The sequence below is a fragment of the Centruroides vittatus genome, unplaced genomic scaffold (genome assembly GCF_030686945.1).
Source record: "Centruroides vittatus isolate TY-2023 unplaced genomic scaffold, ASM3068694v2 scaffold_1015, whole genome shotgun sequence".
NCBI lineage: Eukaryota > Metazoa > Arthropoda > Arachnida > Scorpiones > Buthidae > Centruroides > Centruroides vittatus.
Window position 1 is genome coordinate 3,601,231 of NW_027122666.1, and position 23,129 is coordinate 3,624,359.

At 27.6% G+C, this 23,129-nt stretch overlaps 1 protein-coding gene across 1 annotated transcript in view; it reads right to left on the bottom strand.

Moving 5' to 3' along the window:
- Positions 1–11,038: 11,038 nt before the first annotated feature.
- The window catches only part of LOC136986284 (uncharacterized), a 76,447-nt gene continuing 64,356 nt past the window's right edge, over positions 11,039–23,129 (bottom strand). Inside the window, 11 exon segments of the mRNA XM_067283778.1 lie at positions 11,039–11,205; positions 11,783–11,962; positions 12,044–12,110; positions 12,641–12,811; positions 12,892–13,077; positions 13,172–13,298; positions 13,379–13,448; positions 13,536–13,726; positions 13,816–13,901; positions 13,986–14,098; positions 15,775–16,048. Coding sequence (XP_067139879.1) covers positions 11,039–11,205; positions 11,783–11,962; positions 12,044–12,110; positions 12,641–12,811; positions 12,892–13,077; positions 13,172–13,298; positions 13,379–13,448; positions 13,536–13,726; positions 13,816–13,901; positions 13,986–14,098; positions 15,775–16,048 — 1,632 coding nt within the window.

Here is a 23,129-nt window from a genome sequence, read left to right on the forward strand (position 1 = left end):
TCATTTTGTACACGTACAAGTGTATTAATACGAGCGTAAATTGTATTTATAGTTATAATATTTTTAAAAATGTGTATTAAATCTGGATTAAAAAATATATTAGTGATTTATTTATACACTAGATGGCGGGATGGTTAAAATTATAATATTTATTATAAATTATAATAAAATAAAATTAGACTTTATTAATTTATATAAATATTATAAAGCTGATTTTTTTTTTTTTAAATAAAGGCTTCGAATAGAGGCTTTATTTAGATTTGTTGAGGCCCTAAAATATAATATATGGGCCTTCTCTCCATTTAAAAACGTGAGGTCGTAAGATATAAAAAGATAAACTCCTCCATTTAAAAGCATGTGGTCTCAACATATAATACTTAAGAGGCCTTCTCCTCCCTTTAAAGGTCCTAAGATATAATAAATGCTGCCTTCCCTCCGTTTAAAAGCATATACTGTATAAGAGGCTTTCTCTTTCCATTTAAAAACGTGAGGCACTAAGATATGAGGCCTCACCTCCATTGAAAAGCGCGAAGTCCTAAGCAGTAGCTTAGTTTACAATAAAACTGGCTGTGATTTGAAAGGATATCCATTTAAATAATTAACTTAAGTATAGAATAAATGTGATAAATTATATTTCCTCAATTAGTACTGTTTTTTTCTACGTTAAATTCGTGATTTTACAAGTATTTCTTTATTAAAAGAGCCCATTAATCAAGTGGTTTATAATAGTAGGCTCAATACATTTGTCAGAATAACAGGATAAATGAAGCAGTTAGGTCCAAAACTGCAAAGCAAACCTTGATCCTCCACACACGATATATGAACATGTAAATCGCATGATATATGAAGATGCACGCATCCAAACCATAAAGAAATTTCAGCTTATAAGAAGAATGTGGCCATAGAAGAAGAGAAAATAAAGTATTTTATTAAAATAAAAAGGCGAAATTACCTGTTAACAGAAATTTCTATTGCCTTTCGTCAATTACAAGTTACTCAAATTACAACTTGCAATTATTCTTATTACCCATTAAGTAATTAAATACGCTCTTATAGAAAAAATTTTAGGTTTTATTCGGTAATTTATATTATTATATTCAATTTGATATGCTTAAATTAATATAGAAAAATTATTTTTAACCTAAAGAATTAAGTTAATTAAATTTCTGGAATAATTATTTTAATTATAGATTTTGAAATAATTAGAATTTAATTATTGTTTTTATGTTAAATTGTCTTATAAAATAAAGTCTCATATTTTAATTATTTTTTAAAAATTTAATTTTAAAAATATTTTTATTACAGTACGTGAGCCGCATCCAGTGTATATATATATTTATTTATATATAAGGAAAATTAAATAAAATTGTAATAGTATATATAAGGATAAATACTATCTGAGGTGTTGGCTTGATAAGGATGGTGCTTATCCTTGTCGATATAAATTATATAACAGAAACTAGGTTAAATTCTGAAGACATTCGTGTCAATTTATCACTAATTTAATATTAATTCTATCCTAAAACAAATAAAGAACTTGAAAATTATTTTATATGCACGTTTTATCTTCTTTTCATATATAAAGCGCAGTTATTTAAGTATAATTAACTGAATTTTCCTTCTAATATTTAAAAGTTGATTCCATTTATAATTATTCTCAAATTTAAACGTATTTAAAAATCATTTATTTTTTAAAAATTGGCAATTTTATAAAATAAAAATTCTCCCAAAATAAATAGTTTTTCGAAAGTGTAGAGCGTGATGGACAGAAATAGAAATATATAAATATTTTCTAGGAACTTGTAGAACAAGTATTTCACACTCCAATTATAGGAAAAGGTTGAATTTATAGAGAAAATCAAATATAAAATTATAAATATACGATTGACCTAGATTTAGGGTGTTTTAATTTAACAAAAGTAAGGTTTATCTGTAGGGTGACGTCACAGTGATAAGTAATACTCTAAATTTACATACAACAGCGCTTCTTTTAATATGTTAAAACTGTTCTTTATCAAAAGACAGCATCAATAATCGATTCGGATCGAGATGGAAGGAATGTGTTTGATCGATTTATATCCAGTACACATGACGTCACGTAATAAAGTTCTTCTACCCTACAAATGGAGAAAGGGGGAGGATGAATTATGCTAACAGATTGAACTGCTCACCTGCCTCAAGGGGATCAAAGACCAAATTGAAAATATATATCAGAGTAAATAATATTTATGCAATAGTTCCACTGCAAGAAGATAATTTTAAAGGCACAAGTGAAGTATTTTCGAACAGAATTTTTAACTTTCCAACACGAATTCTCCTCCATTACACTTGTAATTTTTCTTTTCTTTTTTTTATGTGAGAGACTTTTATTAAAATTGCAATTCAGAAATGAATTTAAGCGCTTCGCCTTAAGATAAGTCGAGGAAACATCCATATAAAGGTCCATTATTGACGTGTCAAAATTATCAAAGTGGAATCATCTACTTATTATTCGAGAAGGAGAATGTAATTCAGTTAACGTATTGTACAATGTCGTGTATATGAATAGGTGGGAAGACAAAAATAAGGATCAATATTTGAATACAATTCTTGGGCAATCAACTTGCGATTCTATGTCTTCGTTTATTTTGTTGACGTAAAGAAGAGCTTGTGTTAATTAAATCGAAGTTCTTGACACGTTTCACGTACTCGTTTTAATTTTTACTTTAAAGAACCATCCAATATTTTTTGCATTTTTGAACTCAGTGAACTTTGAAACGTCGAGAAATGCAAAAAAATTGAGGGATTTTTTGCTTGGATGGAGGTTAGTGTGTGGGGGGAACGATTTTGTTCATCTATTTTGAAGCTTAATAACTCCCGTGTCGTTTGACGAAAATTTCTGAAATTTTGCAGGGAGGTTCGTGTATCAGGGAGATTGAAGCTATTAAACTTTGGTGGTTAAAAGTAAAGTGAATGGGGAAATAGAAGGGAATAATTTGTCTCGAGTGAGGTAGGACTTAATGACGATTTTACTCGTTATTAGCATTTACAATTTTTTTTATAAAACTCATCTCTACCCTCAAAATTAAGCTTTTAGCATTTTAATGGATAAAACTATTTTTTCGTTATTAAATAATTGTTTAACAATAAAATTTATTGTGTTTTTTTAAAGGATATTGTTTCTGCGGATGGAGAAAATCAATTTACAATTGTGTTTTGTTTTCCAATAAACATGGCTGAATTAAATTAAGGTAACGGAATATTGTTGCTTAAAATCGAGGAATTAAATAATCTTTGCTTGTAATTTCATAAAAGTTGAATTGTTATTTGTAAAAAATGCTTTAATAACCATTACAACAAAACAAAACATATATATTTTTATACGGTTAATGCTTAAAATAGTTTATCATTAGTTTTAATTGTTTTATTTGGGCAGACACACGAATAACTTATTCTAAATTGAATAAAATTTTGATGGAAAACTGCTTTAATTAAATTAAATTTCAATTTTTGACTCGAAATACTATTATTCATTTGTTATTTAAACAATTATTTGTAATTTTGTATCACATACGTATACAGCGTGTAATATAATTAAACATATAATTTATAAAGGATGAGAATGAAATAGAAATAACAGTAAAAATATATGTAGAGATGAATATATAGAATATTTCAGCAAAATTATAAGAAAATGTTAAAAAAATATTTGTTAAAATCAAAATAAATTTAAGTATACTTTACCCAAGTCTAATGTGTTTCTGAACTTGTTAATTATGTTATAAAATATATTTCTATCCAATTTAAGATATAATTAAATATTATTTTATTAATAAAATGATACTAAATTGTTATTCTGATCTGAGAAAAATAATTTTAAATTAGTTTTTAAAGTTAATATCACTACTTTTTTGTTATTGTCACATGCAATGTCACTTATTTTAATGTCTTATAAACAAACTATTAAAATTTCACAAACACTGATGCCAAATCGAGATTCGAACCCGTAACCTGATAAAGTTAAAACAACACCTTAAAACATTCGTCTGCCAGATTCTAACGTGGAAACAGAAAAAAATAAGCATGTTATAGATGGATTTTTGTGTAATTCTGTAATATGTCTGGTATAATTTCCTGCAACTAAATTATCCTTGATAAAAATGGAATACCCTTGGTTAAATGCCAGTGACATAATTATGTTATTTACTGGACTATATCGGTAACATTTTCCTCTATCAATCGTAATGAAGATAATCGTAACTGTACATTAATTTCCGTTTAAAATTTAATAAAATTTTTGGCAATAATTCCAATAAATTTGGCAGACGACCACTCTAGCAAAAATTTTTACTCTTAAATTTATTTTTTCTACGTTCTTTATAGCTATTATATATAATAACAGATCGTTGAATATTTTTAGAATTATATTTATTGTAATTTTATTACAGTTATTATCAATTTTTCAAGGGAGAATTTTTATTTTTATGTAATATATACGAATTTTTGATAATAAATTGATCATTTAAAACAAAAATGTTCATTTTTATGATGATATGAAATCAAATTGATACTGATATCAATAGCAGTAGTTAAGTAGTAGTGTAGGAATGACGTATTTATGCCACCACCTCATAAAATAATGCCCTAAAATGCCGTTCTAAAATGGTAATAATGCCCTCAGTTCTATTTATAGAGATAGGAAGAGCACAGAAAGAGCCTTTCGAATGCCAAAATAAGCATTCATTTATTGATTCTTTGAGGCCTTAGTAAATTAAAAAGTAAATAAAAAATAGCATTAAAATTTGTGTTGCATTTTAACGCCGACAAAAAAAATAAAAGTAATTTTTTTAATATTACAAAGAAATTAAATGAATAATTTGTAATAAATATTTTCAGACACCCTCATAGAGATTTTATTAAGAAGCCTTCCACATTTAGGCGCTAGTAGGGTCCCAGGAAATCTGATAAAAGCCAGTAGGAGTTTAGGAAATATGGTAGGAGATAGGTATGAGTCCAGGACATGCAGTAGGAATTAGTAAGTACCCATATCTGATAGGAGCTAGTAAGGGAACACAACATCTCATAAGAACAAGTAGGAGTCTATGACATCTCGTAGGAACCAGTAGCTAACCTAAGACATGTCATAGGAGCCAGCAGAAGTGAATTGCCTTGTTTTAGAATTGCCATAACTAAACTACATAACATTAAACCAACCTATATATATATATATTTTTTCAAAATAGAATCTCAAAATTTTATTGATGTTTTGTCAAATATTAAATTCGTCAATATCTAATTTGACTTATTTGAATTTTTTCATAAGTATATCAGTTTTATATAATTCATAAAGAAGAAGATCTCTTGAAGAAAATGCTACTGAAACATATAAAAATACGAATGTATAAATAGAAAGAGTTTTTTAAAATAAGTTTACCTATTTCTATTTAAATTTCTGGATGTATGATATTGAAATTCAAGAATAAAATCATCCATCCAAAGTATTGGATAAGTTCTTTTACTCAAAAGATAGCTTCTTCTATGTCAAATAATGGTATTGATATCATGCAAAAGTCAAACTTCTAGTTTATTTAGGTCCCTGTATAACTTCTTCTACATATAATAACATTGTAAAACTTATGTATATTATAAATTCTGCATGAACATATATTATTTTTGAGGAATTCATGAAGAATTAATCATGTTCTGACACCTTTAAGATGCTGATAATTAAACAAGTTGGGATAAGTTTCGTGATATATTGGATTTTACAATGCAAAGTATCGTATTACAAGTATCGATTAGTTTTAGTTTTCAACTGTGCTACTCTCTCTCTCTTAACAGCTGAATTTATAACTTAAAACAGGTAATTATCCTTTGACGAATGAGTCACTCATTGCTGGATTCCAATTGCCACTTTGCGTGAATGTACAACATTAAAATTCTTTCCATTTACGATACACAAATTGCGCGGATTGCTTTACCTTTTCTAAAAAATTTTTAAAACTTTTATAAGTTTAAAATTGAAAATAAGTATTTTAATTTAAAAAAAAACACAAGTCAAATCTCCGAATAAAGATCACTGGAGGTAACATAAAAAATGCTCGATGTTGGGAGGTTATTTTATAGTCATTTTATCTTCAGAAACGTTCATGAAAAAGTGGTCGCTGTCCAGAGGTTACCGTTGTTTGGGGGTTATTTTATACGTACTTGTGTTCAAAAAAGTTCTTCCAAAATGGCTGCTGTTTAGAAACGTTCGTTGCTGGCAGGTGGCCGTTATTGGAAGTTCGACTTTATTTCTAAATTATAAACATATATTTACTTATTTATTTATAGTTTTTAGTACATTTTTTATAATTTGTATTTTGTCTTTATCAATTTTCAATTTTTGCGTGTTCGTATATATATATATAGACTACACACTAAGTCACGTTATTTTCTACTTTATACACATAGATACTGGTCAAAATTTCTATTTAATAAAATGTATTTCTCTCTAACAAACCTGTCTATCACGCTAGCACCCCGATATATTAAGTAAAAATCGTTTAATATTGAATATGTATCGATCAGCAACGATGTACAATAGTTGTACGAGTTCTTTACTCATTGATATATCAAATATAACAATATGGTAACATGCAATGTTGCGATTCTGTCACGCAATATTGCGGTATTCCTTAACAACAATCCCTATCAGTAGGTCACGTATCTCTGTTTCTTCGTCTCTCACGCGAGTGTATTAGTAGAAAGTAGAGAAATTCTCTACAGCATAAATCCGAGTTTCTACTTTGAAGGAAGACTATCCCTTAATGTGTTTAAATCATTAGAAATAATTGGAAATGATATTATCATCGGGAATCAATCATTCTCTTGTGTCACAATAGATTTAGGATATTTGCCGTTCTAAGAATAGAACATGATGAAGTTTTTCGATAACGTTTGTGTCTTCTATAATTGCTCTACCATTTGAAGTTATAAGAACAAAAGGCCAGATATTTCGGTGAGCCTTCTAAATCTAGAAGAACATTTTTTGAAGTTATGCGGCCCCTTCGTTAATTATCATGCTTAATTGAATAATAATGCACTAAACTTAAATTATCAGAAATTGTTTAGGGGTGAAGTCAGGGGAGGGAGTAGGTATCCAAATTTTATGGTAGCTTATATTTTCCATAGATTCCTAGAGAGTAACTATATCAAATTGGTTTATATCGAACAGAGGGCTTAGGAGATGACAGGGGAGTGTCAATGTGTTATGATAGATCATATTTTCCGGTTTCCTACAGAGTAAGTATGAAAAATTCGGTGCATATCGGTTAGAAAGTTTAAGAGTTAATAGGGAACAGACGGACATACATACAATCTGTTTTACATAATTTTGTAGATCGATTTACACGCTATACACATATATTTACTTGATTCATTGCGTTTGTGTAATTAGGATCATTTCTAACCACGGACTATACCAATTTCACGCCATATTTATTTTATTCTTTACGAAAATTAATAAAGTAACATAAAATAAAAAAAAATTCTCAAATTCCTTAAAACAAAAGAAATATTCTTAAAAACGATCGATATCAAGCGAATAAAGTACTCGATACTGATTTTTAATATATTTGAAATAATACATAACATGAAAACGTATTTTTTTTATACTTTTCTATATTTGCTTTGATGGTTAATTGAATGCCAAAAGTAAGAACTTCTTCATTCGAGGCTTTCCAATTGCTTTTGCATCATAAATTCATGAATTTTTATTGAATAATGGCATAAAATATGCTAAGATATTCAACATAGAATGTGGAGAAAATCGAATTTACCGTGCTATTGACGATACAACAATAGAGATAGTCAATGAATAGCAATGTGGTCAAACTCTGACCGCATTCCTATTCATTATTGATGAACTCTTTCAGTTATACTAAAGAAAAGTCTCTAAAAGCACAAACATTTTCTTAAATTGTAGTGAATAATGAATTTTATTCTCTCTTCCATATACATTTAGAATAATTAATTTATCAGTTCCAGCCATTTTTCAATATTAAACAAACGATTATTCTTTTAAATAATTCTTCTTCTTACCACCAAAAGTGATATTATATATACGAAACTTAATTATTCAACAATTTAAATGAATAAATCGATTTTTAAATTGCTAAATATCGAATTCTAACGTAATTGAAATTAAAATTTGTAGAGTTCTATTTAAGTAAAATCAAGAAAAATTCTTTATTCCATCATTTTAAATCATGTAAACAACCGAAGAACATACTGTAACGCTAGTTTTATACTTAAATAAAGAGGTCAGTTTCAGAAATTTAAATATAATTTTGTAATATAGTAGCTTTAAAATAGAAGTAATTCGGTTTTAAAAAAATTCTCTTAAGCTTTTTCAGTTAATTAATAATAAAAAAGTAAACTATTTTTCACAGAAAATAATTCCTTAATAAGTATCTTGTTATATTCATGTTAAAAGTTTTTGATAAGTATCGGTTTCCATGTACTGTACTTTGAAGAAGCTCTCAGAAAAAATATAATGAAAAAGAGTTTTATTTAAGCATATAAAATCTTCTTCCTATTCTATGTAATTATTTTATATAAAAATATATATTTTTAAATATTTTATTCTGTGTTATTAACATGGAAACCTCAACTGATGTTTATGAATTAAAACATTTCTAAACCTAAATAATAATTTATGGAAATCTTTAGATGTCTGTCTGTTTGTCTGTGCAAATATTTTAATTTAAAATTTAATAAATTTAAAATTAATCAATAAGAAAAATTAATTTATCTTCGATAATCTAAGCATAGAGTGACTATATTATTTAGCACAGTTAAACAATGGCTAAACTTAGATTATTTTAAAAAATTATTTTATATACTGAATCAAAAGACGTATTAAATGGTTGAATTTAAATTTTATTCAATAGCAAACGAATATATTTATTTTTTAAATACAATTAATATAAATTGACTAGGAAGCCATCATTACGGCTTATAAAATCAATTTTTGATATTTACAGAACAATTAAACGATTATTCTTCGTCCTTAACAGTCGATTATCTAATTAAAATTTATTTTTTTAATCGGTAAAATCATTTTCTTATAAATTAAATATGAAATTTCATATATTGTACATATTTACGTACAGAATATGTACATGTTCTTATTATTTACAAACTTATACGTGTTGTCTGAAACTTAAAATTAATGATATGAATGCTTTAATATATCTTGAAATTCACACATATATAATTGATACTTGTACAGAAATTCATCTAATTTTCATTAAAATAATTATCAAAATATACGAAGAATATCAGCTTTTTATTACAGAAATTATTCTACTGTCTTAAATATAAAACGGTGTGCAAATTTTTATTCAAAGTTGTGAAAAAGGAAATAATTAAACCAATAAAATAAACAGTATTTTATTTTTCTTTCTGTAGCTTGTAACTTCTGAAGAGAGCAAACAAAGGTAGTAAATGGGCGATAAAAAACGAACAAGGCGACTCATCAACCGAGTTATCCAGAAATTTAATGTACAGAAATTTAAGAAAACTTGTTAAATGTCTGTATTATCGTCTGCACAACTTTCTCCTGCTCTTTTTCCACGCCATGTTCCAAAACGATCTCATAGAAACGGTTTCTTGATCGATCACCTTTGATTGACTCTCGTCACGATCACTCGAGCGGATATTTACATCTTCCACCTTATTGCTTTCCAATGTTTGTAATATTAAGTACACGTTAATCAATTTTTTAAATAATAAACATCGTTAACATCAATAAAACTTAGTAAAAATTTGAATAGTTAAGTTTATATTCTTATAGAAAAAAAAATGCTGAGTGAATAATTGAATACGTCGATCATACCAACAAAGCACAAGAAATCTCAACGAAGTAAACTTATACAAATTATTTTCGAACAGAAAATTAAAAATAATATTTACAGGGGAAAAAACAATAATTTGGCGTTGTAAAAATTACTTATTTCGAAAAAATCTTTTCATTGTTAACTGGAAAATAAAGAAAAATTGCAGCAGATAAAGCGGTGGAGATTGAATGCGGCATTGGTCGTTGTTGGAATTGATAACTCTTAGATCGAGCATATCTTTTAGTTGGTTAGATGACAGCTTATTATGTCTTCGTCAAAAGCAGCTGCCCTGTTGACTGCTCACACACATCTTCATGTGATGACGGTCAGCCTACCAAGCAGGAAATTAAAGAATGTTGACAATGTTCACCCCCAGTACACAAGTAACAATAATAATACCCAAGCGACATGATAAAGATAACTGAGTTTTTTGTTGTAAATTTATACATTTTCTAAATTATATAGTAACGGTATTATTAAAATTTTCTATAGTTAATTTTAGAAAAGAAATTTATAAATAGAAAATTCTGAAAAGTATCGAGAAACGTCACAGTATAAGTTTAAATTTGAAATAAAAAAGGGAAAAGTATGCAAAATTTTAAATTTATCTTTTAAAGTATTAAAAATTGTAAATTAAAGTAATATAAATTATTTATACATAGGCATATATTTTTACTTAATCTGATTATTTGAAGGTAATTAATAAAACTGAATATGTATTTTTATCTTTGATTCTTTTCACCCAGTGAGCACTAACATGGCCTTTTTTTCTATAGATATTATGGGTTTAGCCAAGCTTATAATGCTCACAATGGAACCACGAGGGTCGACATTTTCGGGACAGTCCGACCATGAAAAATTTCAGTATTTTTTGATCGCTCAAATTCAATTCCGGATACCCCAGAGCGGTAGGTTGACACATTAACTATGTCGAAAATCCGACCGTTAATTATTAAGAGGTCCATAGTTTTAATAATAAATAAAACTTTATTATCGGTTTAAAAATAATAATCGATATACAAAAGTGTAAAGCAAACTGATTTTTTCAATACAAAGAAAAAAATAAATTGCACAACTAATAAGATTTTAGTGTCGAAAATTTCACTATTCATATCTATCGTTCACAATCGATTATTCTCGATCAGTGACGAGATATTCTGTTAAAATGTTAGCTAAATTTATTCCTTTACTCTTTTGGAAACGTTCAACCTTAAGCCATTTTTACATCTCATAATCATTTCTCCTGCTAGATGCAGTTTATCCCTATGATCCAAGGATTTAAAGGTAAATCTCTTCAGAAGATTAGCCAAAACAGTTTTCTCTTCTAAAAGTGCGAATCTTTGACCTGAAAAAATTGAATGGGAACGGTTAATAAATCGATAATTGTATAATCTACAGAGCAATTTAGAAAGTTTTACTGTTATTGAAGTAGCAAATGTATTGTATACTAATCAACATTTGCAATTCAGATGTTCTAATTATTAGCGAACACAAAATAGCATACAAATTATTTTACTAGACAATCAAGAATATTTAAATTCATATTGAAAAATTCTATATAATTTTCAATTAATTCACGCTTAATTACATCTTTTAAGCAGTAAACTAGCTAGGGTTTAATGCTATAATACACGACCGTAATACAGTTCGACCATAATAAATTCTCTTTACTATTGGGCCAACGTCACTATAGTGATAATATTGGATATACTGTATATTTATTATTATGGCAGCATTGAAAGAGATGTATAATATGAAACTACGAAAATTTTATTTTATTCGCATCATAATATATCAGTTATATTTACTTTAAATCCACCGGAAAACGATAAGCAATAACTACGTTGGTAGTATAAGGAGTAAAGAATGAAGAGGGATAAAAAGTAAATGTATTGAGAAGTGATATTCATGAATGTACTCACCGATGCAATTTCTAGATCCAGCTGAGAAAGGGACATAAGCGTACGGATGTCTGCCCGCAGTGTTTTCTGGTAGGAACCTATCCGGATCGAATTTCTCAGGTTCGGGAAATACTTTTGGATCTCGATGTAACATATAGTTGAAGAGAATACAGGTTGATCCTTTCGGAAGTGTATGCCCATCTGAACAAGTTATATCAGTTAGAAATACGTAAATTCTTTTGGTATTTTCTGATTTTAAACTAGATTTTTCGAGCAACTTACCGACAGTGACGTCTTCAGACAAATTCCTAGAAATCAATGGAACTGAAGGAAATAACCTCAAAGCCTCCTAGAAATATGTAATTTTCCAGATAAGTAAAGAAATACGTTAAATACTTCAATTCATTTTGAAGATGTGATATAATTATCACGTTAAAACTGTATAGAAAAGTATCTTTTAAATAAAAAAATCATCAAAATAGAGATTATTACTTGAAATTATTATCTACGTTTATATATGTATATACAGTATATAAACATAGATTAAAATTTCCATTTTAAAATTATTAAATAACTTCTATTTGATATATTTTGCCTTAAGGGACTAAGGACTTTTTTCCCAGGCCCATAGAGATTTTGGCTAAGCCCACACAGGGGTGACCGAGTGGTAAAGGTTCGGAATACAGATAAACCATGAAAAATTTTTGGAGTTTTTCCCCAAAACGGTAGGCTGATACCTTTGCTTCGACCATTCAGTCGTTGATATTTTCGAAATACGAGACACAGATTTACACAAGAAACTAAAATATTTTATATGCTGCCATCTGTTGTCTATTTACGTAACTATTTCTTTTAATTTTAAACTCTTTAAGGAATTACCTTAATCACACATTCCAAATATTTTAATTCTCTCAGATCATCAAGAGTCATCGGACGGTCATCGTCTCCCAACACCAAGTCTATTTCTTCTTGTACTCTTTGTTGAATTTCTGGATGATGACCGAGCAAATACAACGACCAGCTTGTTGCCAATGCGGTTGTATCGTGACCCTGTAGAATATATTTTAAAAATTAATTCAATTTCCACCGTTACAATCAACAGTAATGGGTATATAAAGAACTGTACGTACGGCAAACATAAACGAATCGACTTCTTCTAAGATATCGTCCTCACTGAGAGTTCCATAATTAATGTGTTGCCTGAGGAGAAGATCTAGAAATGGCTGACGTTTTTTCTTACCGAATTCGTCTTCGTTTTTATCATCTTGACTACTTTCTATCATGCTTAACATTTCCGCTTTTCTTTTTCTTATGACCTAATTTGATTGATAAATAAACTTTTAATAAAATTAAGTCGCCAAACATTTAAATATTAAAATTTTTATCGAATTTTGGAGAAATTTTTCTTACGCTTCTAGTGAAATTTTCCAAAATTGCGGCATTTTTCTTAAAATTTTTGCCTTCTTCTGTTAAGTAAAAGATGTTATTGTTCCAAATCCATGGCTTTACAATTCTTTCTGGAAATAATGCTCCAACACTGTTGAAAAGAACACGCATATATTTATATAGTATTTATTTATATGAATCTAATGCTAAGATATAGATATTCTGACTTACTCATGCAGTGCTCTAAGATATTCGCCATTTGTTTCATTTTGAATTCCTAAATGAACACCCATAGCCGTTTCTATAACAATATAATTGTATAAAGTAAAATATATATATTTATCGTATATTTTTAATATGGAAAATCGTTGTAAAATTATAAACTAACCACAAATAATATCCAGAGCACATCTAGTAGCTAAAGGAATTATGTCGACCCATTCTTTCATGCACGCTGTGTTTAGTTTCTCTGCGAATATTTTGGCTTGTCCTTCGACAGTAGGTAGAAAATCACCCAAGATACGGAAATGAAATGCCGGAGTCAACATTTTTCTTCTCATTTTCCACTTGTCTCCATTGCTTTTATTAAATAAATAAATATAAAATATTACAAAATTAGCGTGAGAATATTAAAAACCAATTTTTTCGTTAGAGTTTTATATGTATACCTTGTTAATAGACCGAACTTTAACCACGGTGTAAGAAATGAATAGCCAAAATCTTTATTTATATTAGTAGAATTTCCTATAACAGCCTGAAATTATTAAATAGTACTGTACATTATATTTTTTTCTTAATTAAAATTAATAGAATATTTTATATCGTAATTTCTACTTACTTCATAAGCCTCTGCAGTATAACATAGAAAAAACGTTTTATGTCCCATAAAAAATCTTACAAATTTTTCTTTGTTGAAGACCTGTGCCATTCCATTACACATCTGAAATGTTACTAAAAAAATTTTATTAATTTATTTTATTATATTTACATAAATAAATACAGTTTATGTACATTTAATTACTATGTAATTTGATTAATGTATATTTAATTCGATTCATTTTATGTTTAAGTTTAATCATAAAAATAATAATTTGAACTCGTGAGAGCATGAAAAAATTTGATACTTTCCGGTTTCGTCATTAGTAATAGAGGTATCAAGGTTAGCTATTGTTTTTACTTCCTATGTATCAGGTTAAACAACTGTGTGAAAGTAGTTCATATTTATTTTGGACATTATATATTTTTTGAAGGTTATATATACCCGAATTAGAACGTGCAATTCACTCTTGTACCATTGTAGATGTATTCACTAGCACTTTGGATGAAGAGTAAAATATTAGACACTTTATGTACAGTACATACACATGTATAAATGCCTTCCTGTACCAATTTGAATTTTTATTTTATTTATTTACAAAGGTTAGGTGCACCAAGACCTCTGATCCACTCTCTAATAACACTACTGCATATCGGGCCAGATCCATAAGAGAAATGACTGTATGGTAACCGATAGGGCCTGAGATATCGGGTCAAATGCCCTGAACCGTATTTAAAGCAGAGCCTACTAGAAAACGAAACTGTAAGGCTGTCAGCCTTTATCAATTCTTTTCTTGGTTTTCTAAGAAGCACATTTTTTTTCTGTCGTTTAAAAATCGATAATTAAAATTATTTATAAATAAAATTTAATTAAATTAATTTTTAAAATGTTGTAATGATTTTTAATTGGAATAAATGACTTTCAATATAATTAAAATTTTAAAAGTATGTTTACTTGTTGTTTCTTTGGAAATGTCTTAGAAAGATTTAAAATAAAATAGACTGAAAGACAGACGGACGACAGTGGGAATTTGTAGATCTACAATTTTTTAAATTGCAGCAAAATTAATATTATTTTATTTTATTGTGCATTTTTTAAACTTTTAAATTATACATTAAATTACTTATTTTATTATTTTTCTGAATTATAATTAAGATACATTTAATTAAAAATGTATAATACTATTAAAAAATATAAAAATTTAAATACTACAATTAGATTCATCTTAATTCAGTTTAAAGAATTAATTTAACAAAAATTAAAATTCATTAATTTAAATTAATTTAAGATATTTACTGTTTAAAACGTTGAATTTTAATTAATATTAAAACCGAATAATTCTTTCGAAATTAATATTAAAATCATCATAAAATCTAGAATTAATATGAAAATTCGACTTAAATTGATGAAAATAGCCTAAAATTAATTGATATTTTAAATTAATTTCGGTTTTCTTTTTTCATTCTTTGTTAAAAGAACAAAAATAAAGGCCACCTGTATAAGGCGGTCTATTTTCAAGAGCGTTTTTGAAATACATACAAAACAACCTCCAAACAACGGCCACTTCGAATAACTGCCACTTGTTCTTGTCAGTGGCCGTCGTTCACAGGTTTGATAGCACTATGAATTTTAATATTAAAAGAATTCAATGAATAAAATGAATGTTACTTATTATAAATTTTATTTTCCAATTAAACATGTTTATGATTTGCAGAAAATAAACAATTTATATTATTTTCTACAAAATTTCCGTTTTAATTAGGAAATAAATCATTATTTTCTTTATGACTATTAAAAGTATATCACTTACAGACAGTTGGATCTATCCCTTTGGCTCCGCTAATGAAATTTAAGTACACTAACGTAGTTTCAATAGGAGAATATCCAAAACCAGGTAATTTTTTCATGTCTTTTATTTGTTTTCTCCATCTTAAGTATAGCAATATCGTGTATGAGGTTATGGATAAGAGAGGTATGAGCCACCAAGCTGTCGACACTCTACTCCTAGCTATATTGTAAATAACACTCTGCCCAACTTCCATATTATAATATGATCTACTTTCTGCAGTTTGTGGTGAACTGATCTATAAGAATGACACGCTAAGTTATTGTTTATCGTATTAAATACTTTAAATTTTGCAAGGACGTTTAGCTATATTAATGTCACCATATTTAAAAAAAGATACGTAAGTAGCTACTACCTTGGCTTCCTTGACTTTCATATATCAATATAAGGTCATCACCATGAACTAATACTTTTTTAATCAACTTTTTTTTATAAAATGTATTAACGCATTTACTAAACACTTGATTTATCTTCTGAATAATCAAATTTTCTTGAGATTAATCGTCGTTCTTAGTCATAATTAATTTTTTTTTCTATTTTTTGTATTAACTCTTATAATTTCTAATTATATTTGTGACAGCTTCTCATTAAGTACTTGTGTATTTCGATATTATTATTTTTATAAATTAATTGACACTGATAGAGAGTGATGAACTATTGCTGTCAATACAGCGTAAAATTAGTCCGTGAAGAACATTGAGTGGCGGATTTTTCAGTAGGCGCAAGAGTTTAAGGGCAGAAAAGTTTAAAATAATGATGATAATAATAAAATAATGAAAATATGATTTTATCTACGATACAAACAATTTATGAAGGAATTAGTGCAATTAAAGTAGGGACGAAATAAGACCTATCTCGGGACTGACCCTTTAAAATTGCAAATTTGCAATACGTAATAACAGGGGTAATAGGGTTCAAAATGATCACTATTTCATGCAGAATTTATTGTATTCCAGAAAAAAAGCGCAAAGATAATCATACCTTTCATGTCAATATGGAACAGACCAGTCGTTTTTCGGAGATAGGGCCATCTCCAAAGGTTTGTGACCAGCGTGATCTCCCGATTTAAGTTTGTCAGATTTTTTCTATAGAGGCATTTGAAAGTAAAGGTTTATGCAGACAAACCTGGAACTATTGGACAACTGAAAGAAAACATCCAGCGTTAAATTGCTGCTATCGACAGTAACATGCTGAAGAGGACATTCTAATACAGAGCGTGGTATTGCATTGTGTGTGGACGTTGTGGAGGATAATTTCAACTTTTATAATGTGGATCTATCTGACGTAAAATCAGGTATGTTCGGCTTTTTACAGCTTACTTTTATTGATATATTTAGGCGTTCCGGAGTTATTCGCAATTTTAAAGGATCAGTGATCCCCGAGTGGGACACCCTGTATTAAAACATGAATATGGTTTGCATGAACAGAGTGGTAGTTATAATGACGAGTTTTCAGTAGCAGTGCCCTTTGCCCTTTCAAAATTTAAAAATGTTTAAAAGGACAATTATTGTAGAATTGAAATCATTTTAAGGAAGCTCATGTTGTTGATTTGGTTTAAAAAAACTAGTCCATTCCAATCTAGTTTAAACTTTTTCAGATTAAGTTGTATGCTATTATTAAACTAGTTTAAATTGCTAGCGCGTACAGGGTATGAAAATTTAACACGTGCCTTTTACTTTCTCGGCTATTATGTATAACACACAGGAAAGTTTTGTAATTGTGTCAGATTTGATCTTTCAGGCGTTTTGCAGATCTGGACATTTCGAGACTCCTGAATTCAAAAAAGTAAGAAAAGGGAAAAATCCGTGATATATATATGTATGCGTTTGTGTGTGAGTTGGTGTATATTTCGTTTAATATCTCAGGATTGAGTAAAGATTAAAAAACGAAATTTTGCACGATAACTTATATATCAGGGGCATTGATCTACTAAATTTTGGTGGTTAGTTCGAGGGGGTTGGGAGATAGAGGGAGACGTGTGTCATATCTCGGATGGAATTGGACTTAATAAAAAGTTTTACTTCTTATTGGCATTTACAGTATTTTTAATAACTCGTCTCTACCCTGAAAATTAAGTTATTTTTTTTATTTCTTTATAATAATTAATAATATAAAAGGTATTTTTAATAACATCGTAATAACAGATGGTGCCACACGTAACCTTAAAGAGTTCATAGTGTAGTGATTTTTTTAAGCTTAAATATTTTTTATTGTGATTTCTTATCATAATTCAACAAATTTATTACTTTTAAGCTTTAGTTATTATTCAAATTTTACATCGTTGTATAATAAGAAATTTCAGACTTTCCAATAGTCTCTTTAACCTCCCTCTATTCGAGTGCCGGAAAAGTCGAGCAAGAGTTCTTGTTTACTCCTAAATATAATTGCTGGCTATTTTCCTTAATTGAAGCCATTTTGCTAAGTCTTGGTCACTACCAAATCAGAAATTTCGGGCCATAAGCGAAACTTGCAAGTTGAATCGCTAAAAATATCTATTATTCGACTCTCTTTGAAAAGCTGAAAATATTATATTCATATTGTTCAATATATATTTAAAATTTTATTCATACAGTATATGAATTTACTAATCGATTTATGGGTCCTATTAGATGTATATCTTTATGTAATTACCTAATTTACCTAGACCAGGTCATGGTATTGGTTATTTTCTTTAAACGAACCTATATGAATGTGTTGTTTGTTTGTTAGCTGTATTAACTGTTATTTCTCAGCAATACTAGTTAATATAATGCACATAAATATAACCATGTGTATATAAGGGGAAGATACTACTATACTCGTAACTCATTTACAGGTATTCTGTCTACATGAAGAGAGTAAAAGTTTCTTTTGAATTATCGTCATTCATTCGAGAAATCTGTGGATTTAGGTTCATTGTTCTTAGTGATTAAATATTGTTATATTCCTCTTCCTAATAGTAAAGATTCTTGATTCTGTGTTTGATGTAAGCCGATATTTTTATATATTATTGAGAACTATAAGGCTTGGCTAACAGGGGAAGAATAGAGCCTTATTTCCGAAGAACTAAATTTATTATGTATAACAGAGGGAACATATGGCGATCGGTCAGAAAATGACCCCGCCCAAGATTTTTACATTTTTGGACTCGGGACACTTTGAAACGTCGAGAAATTCATAACAATTCTGGGGTAATTTCTGTACGTAGGTATATTAGTGTGTACAGTACGTGTGTGTGTATGGTGGTGCACGATTTTGTTCCCCCTGTTTGAAAGCTTACTAACATCCCTCTTCAGTCAACTCAAAATCATCTTTTTTTTTTTTTTTAAAAAAAAAAAAATCTATTTCAGACATTTGCGTGACCGGTGTATAATTTACACAAATAATCATCTTCATTTATCGTCGTGTGTTGTTCCTTAAAGGTTAGTATTGTTCCTTATAAAACTGGCATTTTTTTCCAGTTCTACTGGTATCTTGCTGGTGTGTCCGGAAAATGCAACATACAAAAGATTAACACACCATTTACAGGAATGGAATTTTTAAATGAAGTATAATTAAACAAATGTCTCAAAAATATTCTGTAAAATTTTCGAATTAATGAGTAGTTTTCCGTATATTACGCCATATTTTATAACGATGGTGAATTATGAAATCTTCTCGAAGTCATATTGGCTTCACTAACCGATACAGTATGTTTAAGTGGAAGTAGTCTTCTTAAACCTATTATACAGAATGTCCATTCTAAGAAAAAACGATGCTCATTTTTTTAAAATTTGAAACTCATCAAAAGAAAAAATCAATACGATAGTTCCATCTAGTATACAATTATAAATTGAAAAAAAAAAAAAAAAAAAAAAAAAAAAAAAAACAAAAAAATAAAAAAAAAAAAAAAAAAAAAAAAAAAAAAAAAAAAAAAACAAAAAAAAAAAAAAAAAAAAAAAAAAAAAAAAAAAAAAAAAAAAAAAAAAAAAAAATAAAATAAAAAAAAGAATATTATTACATAAAAGAAAAAAAAAAAAAAAAAAAAAAAAAAAAAAAAAAAAAAAAAAAAAAAAAAAAAAATTAGTGAAAAAAAAAAAAAAAAAAAAAAAAAAAAAAAAAAATAAAAAAAAAAAAAAAAAAAAAAAAAAAAAAAAAAAAAAAAAAAAAAAAAAAAAAAAAAAAAAAAAAAAAAAAAAAAAAAAAAAAAATAAAAAAAAAAAAAAAAAAAAAAAAAAAAAAAAAAAAAAAAAAAAAAGAAGCCAGAAGAAAGGCAAAAATTGAAGAAAGAATTAAACTCATAAAAAGAAAAAAAAAAAAAAAAAAAAAAAAAAAAAAAAAAAAAAAAAAAAAAAAAAAAAAAAAAAAAAAAAAAATAAAAAAAAAAAAAAAAAAAAAAAAAAAAAAAAAAAAAAAAAAAAAAAAAAAAAGAAAAAAAAAAAAAAAAAAAAAAAAAAAAAAAAAAAAAAAAAAAAAAAAAAAAAAAAAAAAAAAAAAAAAAAAAAAAAAAAAAAAAAAAAAAAAAAAAAAAAAAAAAAAAAAAAAAAAAAAAAAAAAAAAAAAAAAAAAAAAAAAAAAAAAAAAGAAAAAAAATAAAAAAAAAAAAAAAAAAGAAAAATTTTATACATTAAAAAAAAAAAAAAAAAAAAAAAAAAAAAAAAAAAAAATCATTTTTTTAAAATTTGAAACTCATCAAAAGAAAAAATCAATACGATAGTTCCATCTAGTATACAATTATAAATTGAAATCTTTTTACAAGCGTAGATTTTATGTAATACATAACTATCTGAATCTTTTGTCCATATTATACAAAGAATGTATGACGTTACATAGACTGTATTTATGGTATAGTCCAATACATAAACGATCTGTCAAGATGATGCCTTCTGGAAGGATCCTGACTCCTATTTAGGTATTAGATACGTGAGGAATACTCAGAAAACTCTACATGGCCAGTCTACAGCCACGAGGAACGAATCCACGACCTACTTGGCTACTAGTGAGCCACATATTTCTTTTATGATAGTTAGTTTTATTTTGGTATATGGACAAGACGGTTTACAAAGTGTTATATACAATATTAATATTTAAAATAATTTTTAAAATTATAAGTAATTAAAATAAGTGTACTTTTGAAAGCAAAAATTAAACGATAAAAATGTTTCCATGCAATCTAATTCGTGCAATCTTATTGTGTAAATTAACACAATAAAACTTTTTGTTTAAACAATTAATTTCTCTTCACTCTTCTACATTCTAAATGATTTTGTATCTAAAAAATATTGAAATATTGTAATATTAACTGTTTATACATCTGTATATGTTTATGAGCACATAAAACATGTTTTATGTGCTCATGAACACAACTAGGAGTGTTCAGTACACGTTACATCCTAGCGGTATCTCTCGCGTCTCAACTCGTATGTACAGTACGAGATATAATCAGTATAAATATATGCTAACATTAAATGACAATAAATAATAAGATTACGTTAATACATGCCATGATAATATTTTAAGCATTTGTAATTTAATGTACTATAACTGAGTATCGGAAACATTAATAAGATTTAGACTTATTCTAAAAAAAATATTAAATCTTGTTATATATAGAGAAAAAATATGCATAATAATAATCTCTGGAGTAATAAAAATCTAGATTTTAAAGAGATTTTCTTCGTCTAAGGAATTATCCACATGTTATTTATTATACAAGCAGTTCTAATGGTATTTATCGAAAATCGAATCTGTTCGATATTAGTGTCTAAACATCTGTTGATAAGGAAGTGTACGATAATAATTTATCATTAATTAAATTTTCACTAAGATTTAATAATACTTCAACACTAAAGGCTGAAAATATTAAATATTTTAAAAATTAATTACATTTTTATTATTTTAAAAGCTTTATTTATACGAACGTTTTACTTTTCGATATCTGATACAAAAATGATTAAGCCACCAATAGCCAGGTGGATTTTAGATAGGTTTTAGGTTTAATGGGATAAGGCAACGTAGAATACGGGCATTCTGCCAAGAGCGATCGTGGAAAAACTTCCTATAAGAAACTGACACTTGTTTAAATGTTAAAATATCAAGGAAACCCGAAAATCTCCACGTGTCGAGCTCATTGGTGAGGCACGAACCCGCGACTAAATACCATTGTGCAGTGGTTTTATTCACTCGGCCGCCAGTGGACAAATACAGTATATATAAAATCACTGAATACTCACGGTTCAAGCCTGGCCGCATAGATTTTCCGGGTTTTCTTCACTTATCTACCACATAAATAGGGGGCAGTTTCTTATGGAAAATCTTCTCCCCTTGGCAGATCGTCCCCGAGAGTTGCCTAATGCTATCAGCCCAATCCAATCCAAAAATGATCAAAACTATCGCTTGTCTTCGAAAGTTTTTAAGAAGAGTAATGAATCCAAGTTTTTGAATTTTAAACTAAAAATTTAAAAAAAAAATTAAACAATATCGACTTTACTCTTACAAATTATCTGATCAACATAAGAAAAGAATAAGACAATTGTACGTCATAAAATACTTACATTTTAATGAATAATTATTATATTTTTTGTAATGTATCTTTTGTATTCAAAAAGTAATATTTTTTATTTTCTATTAAGCATATAAATACAGGGAATTGCTCATTATCCGTGCGTGGATTAACCTGCTTGTTCATGGATAGTTCACGAAAATATAAATTATTTTTTAATACGTGTAATAAGGTTTTCAGGGTCGATTTAATAAATTTTACGTATAATTAATGAATGCAAAATTTTCTAACAAAGAATTACACCGGAAAAAATTTTTAAACATAGTAAAGAATAACCCATTTTTTCCATTAACTTTAATCTTTTGTATTGATTTGTAGATTTCGCTGTTGTGTTATTTATACTTGTAAATGTGGAATAAACACTCTTTTGTTTGTAATAATTTGTTTGTTTGTATTTATGATAAAAAAATCAAAGATTGCAAGTCGATCAGGACATTGTACTCGTTACATTTACGTGTTGTTTTTAGTTTGTTTTGTTAGTGAAAAAATATTATTTTCTACATTTTCCTGTTCAAAACTGGTTCACTAGTGGCCGAACGGATAAAAATAAACGGTCGAGGGTTCGTACCTGACCAACGGGCTGGCCACATGTTTTCCAGGTTCTCTTGAAGTATATAAAATTAAGGGCCAGATTCCCATAGGGGTCCTTCGGTAGGCAACCCCATTGCCTAGGTGTTGAGTTGCCGAGTTTCATAGAATAAAGGTGTTTTTGAATTATCACTATCCATTACCTCGATTATCTTTATTAGTTTAGGTTTTTAAATCAATCTTTCTTACCCTGTTAAAGGCTGCTTATTTT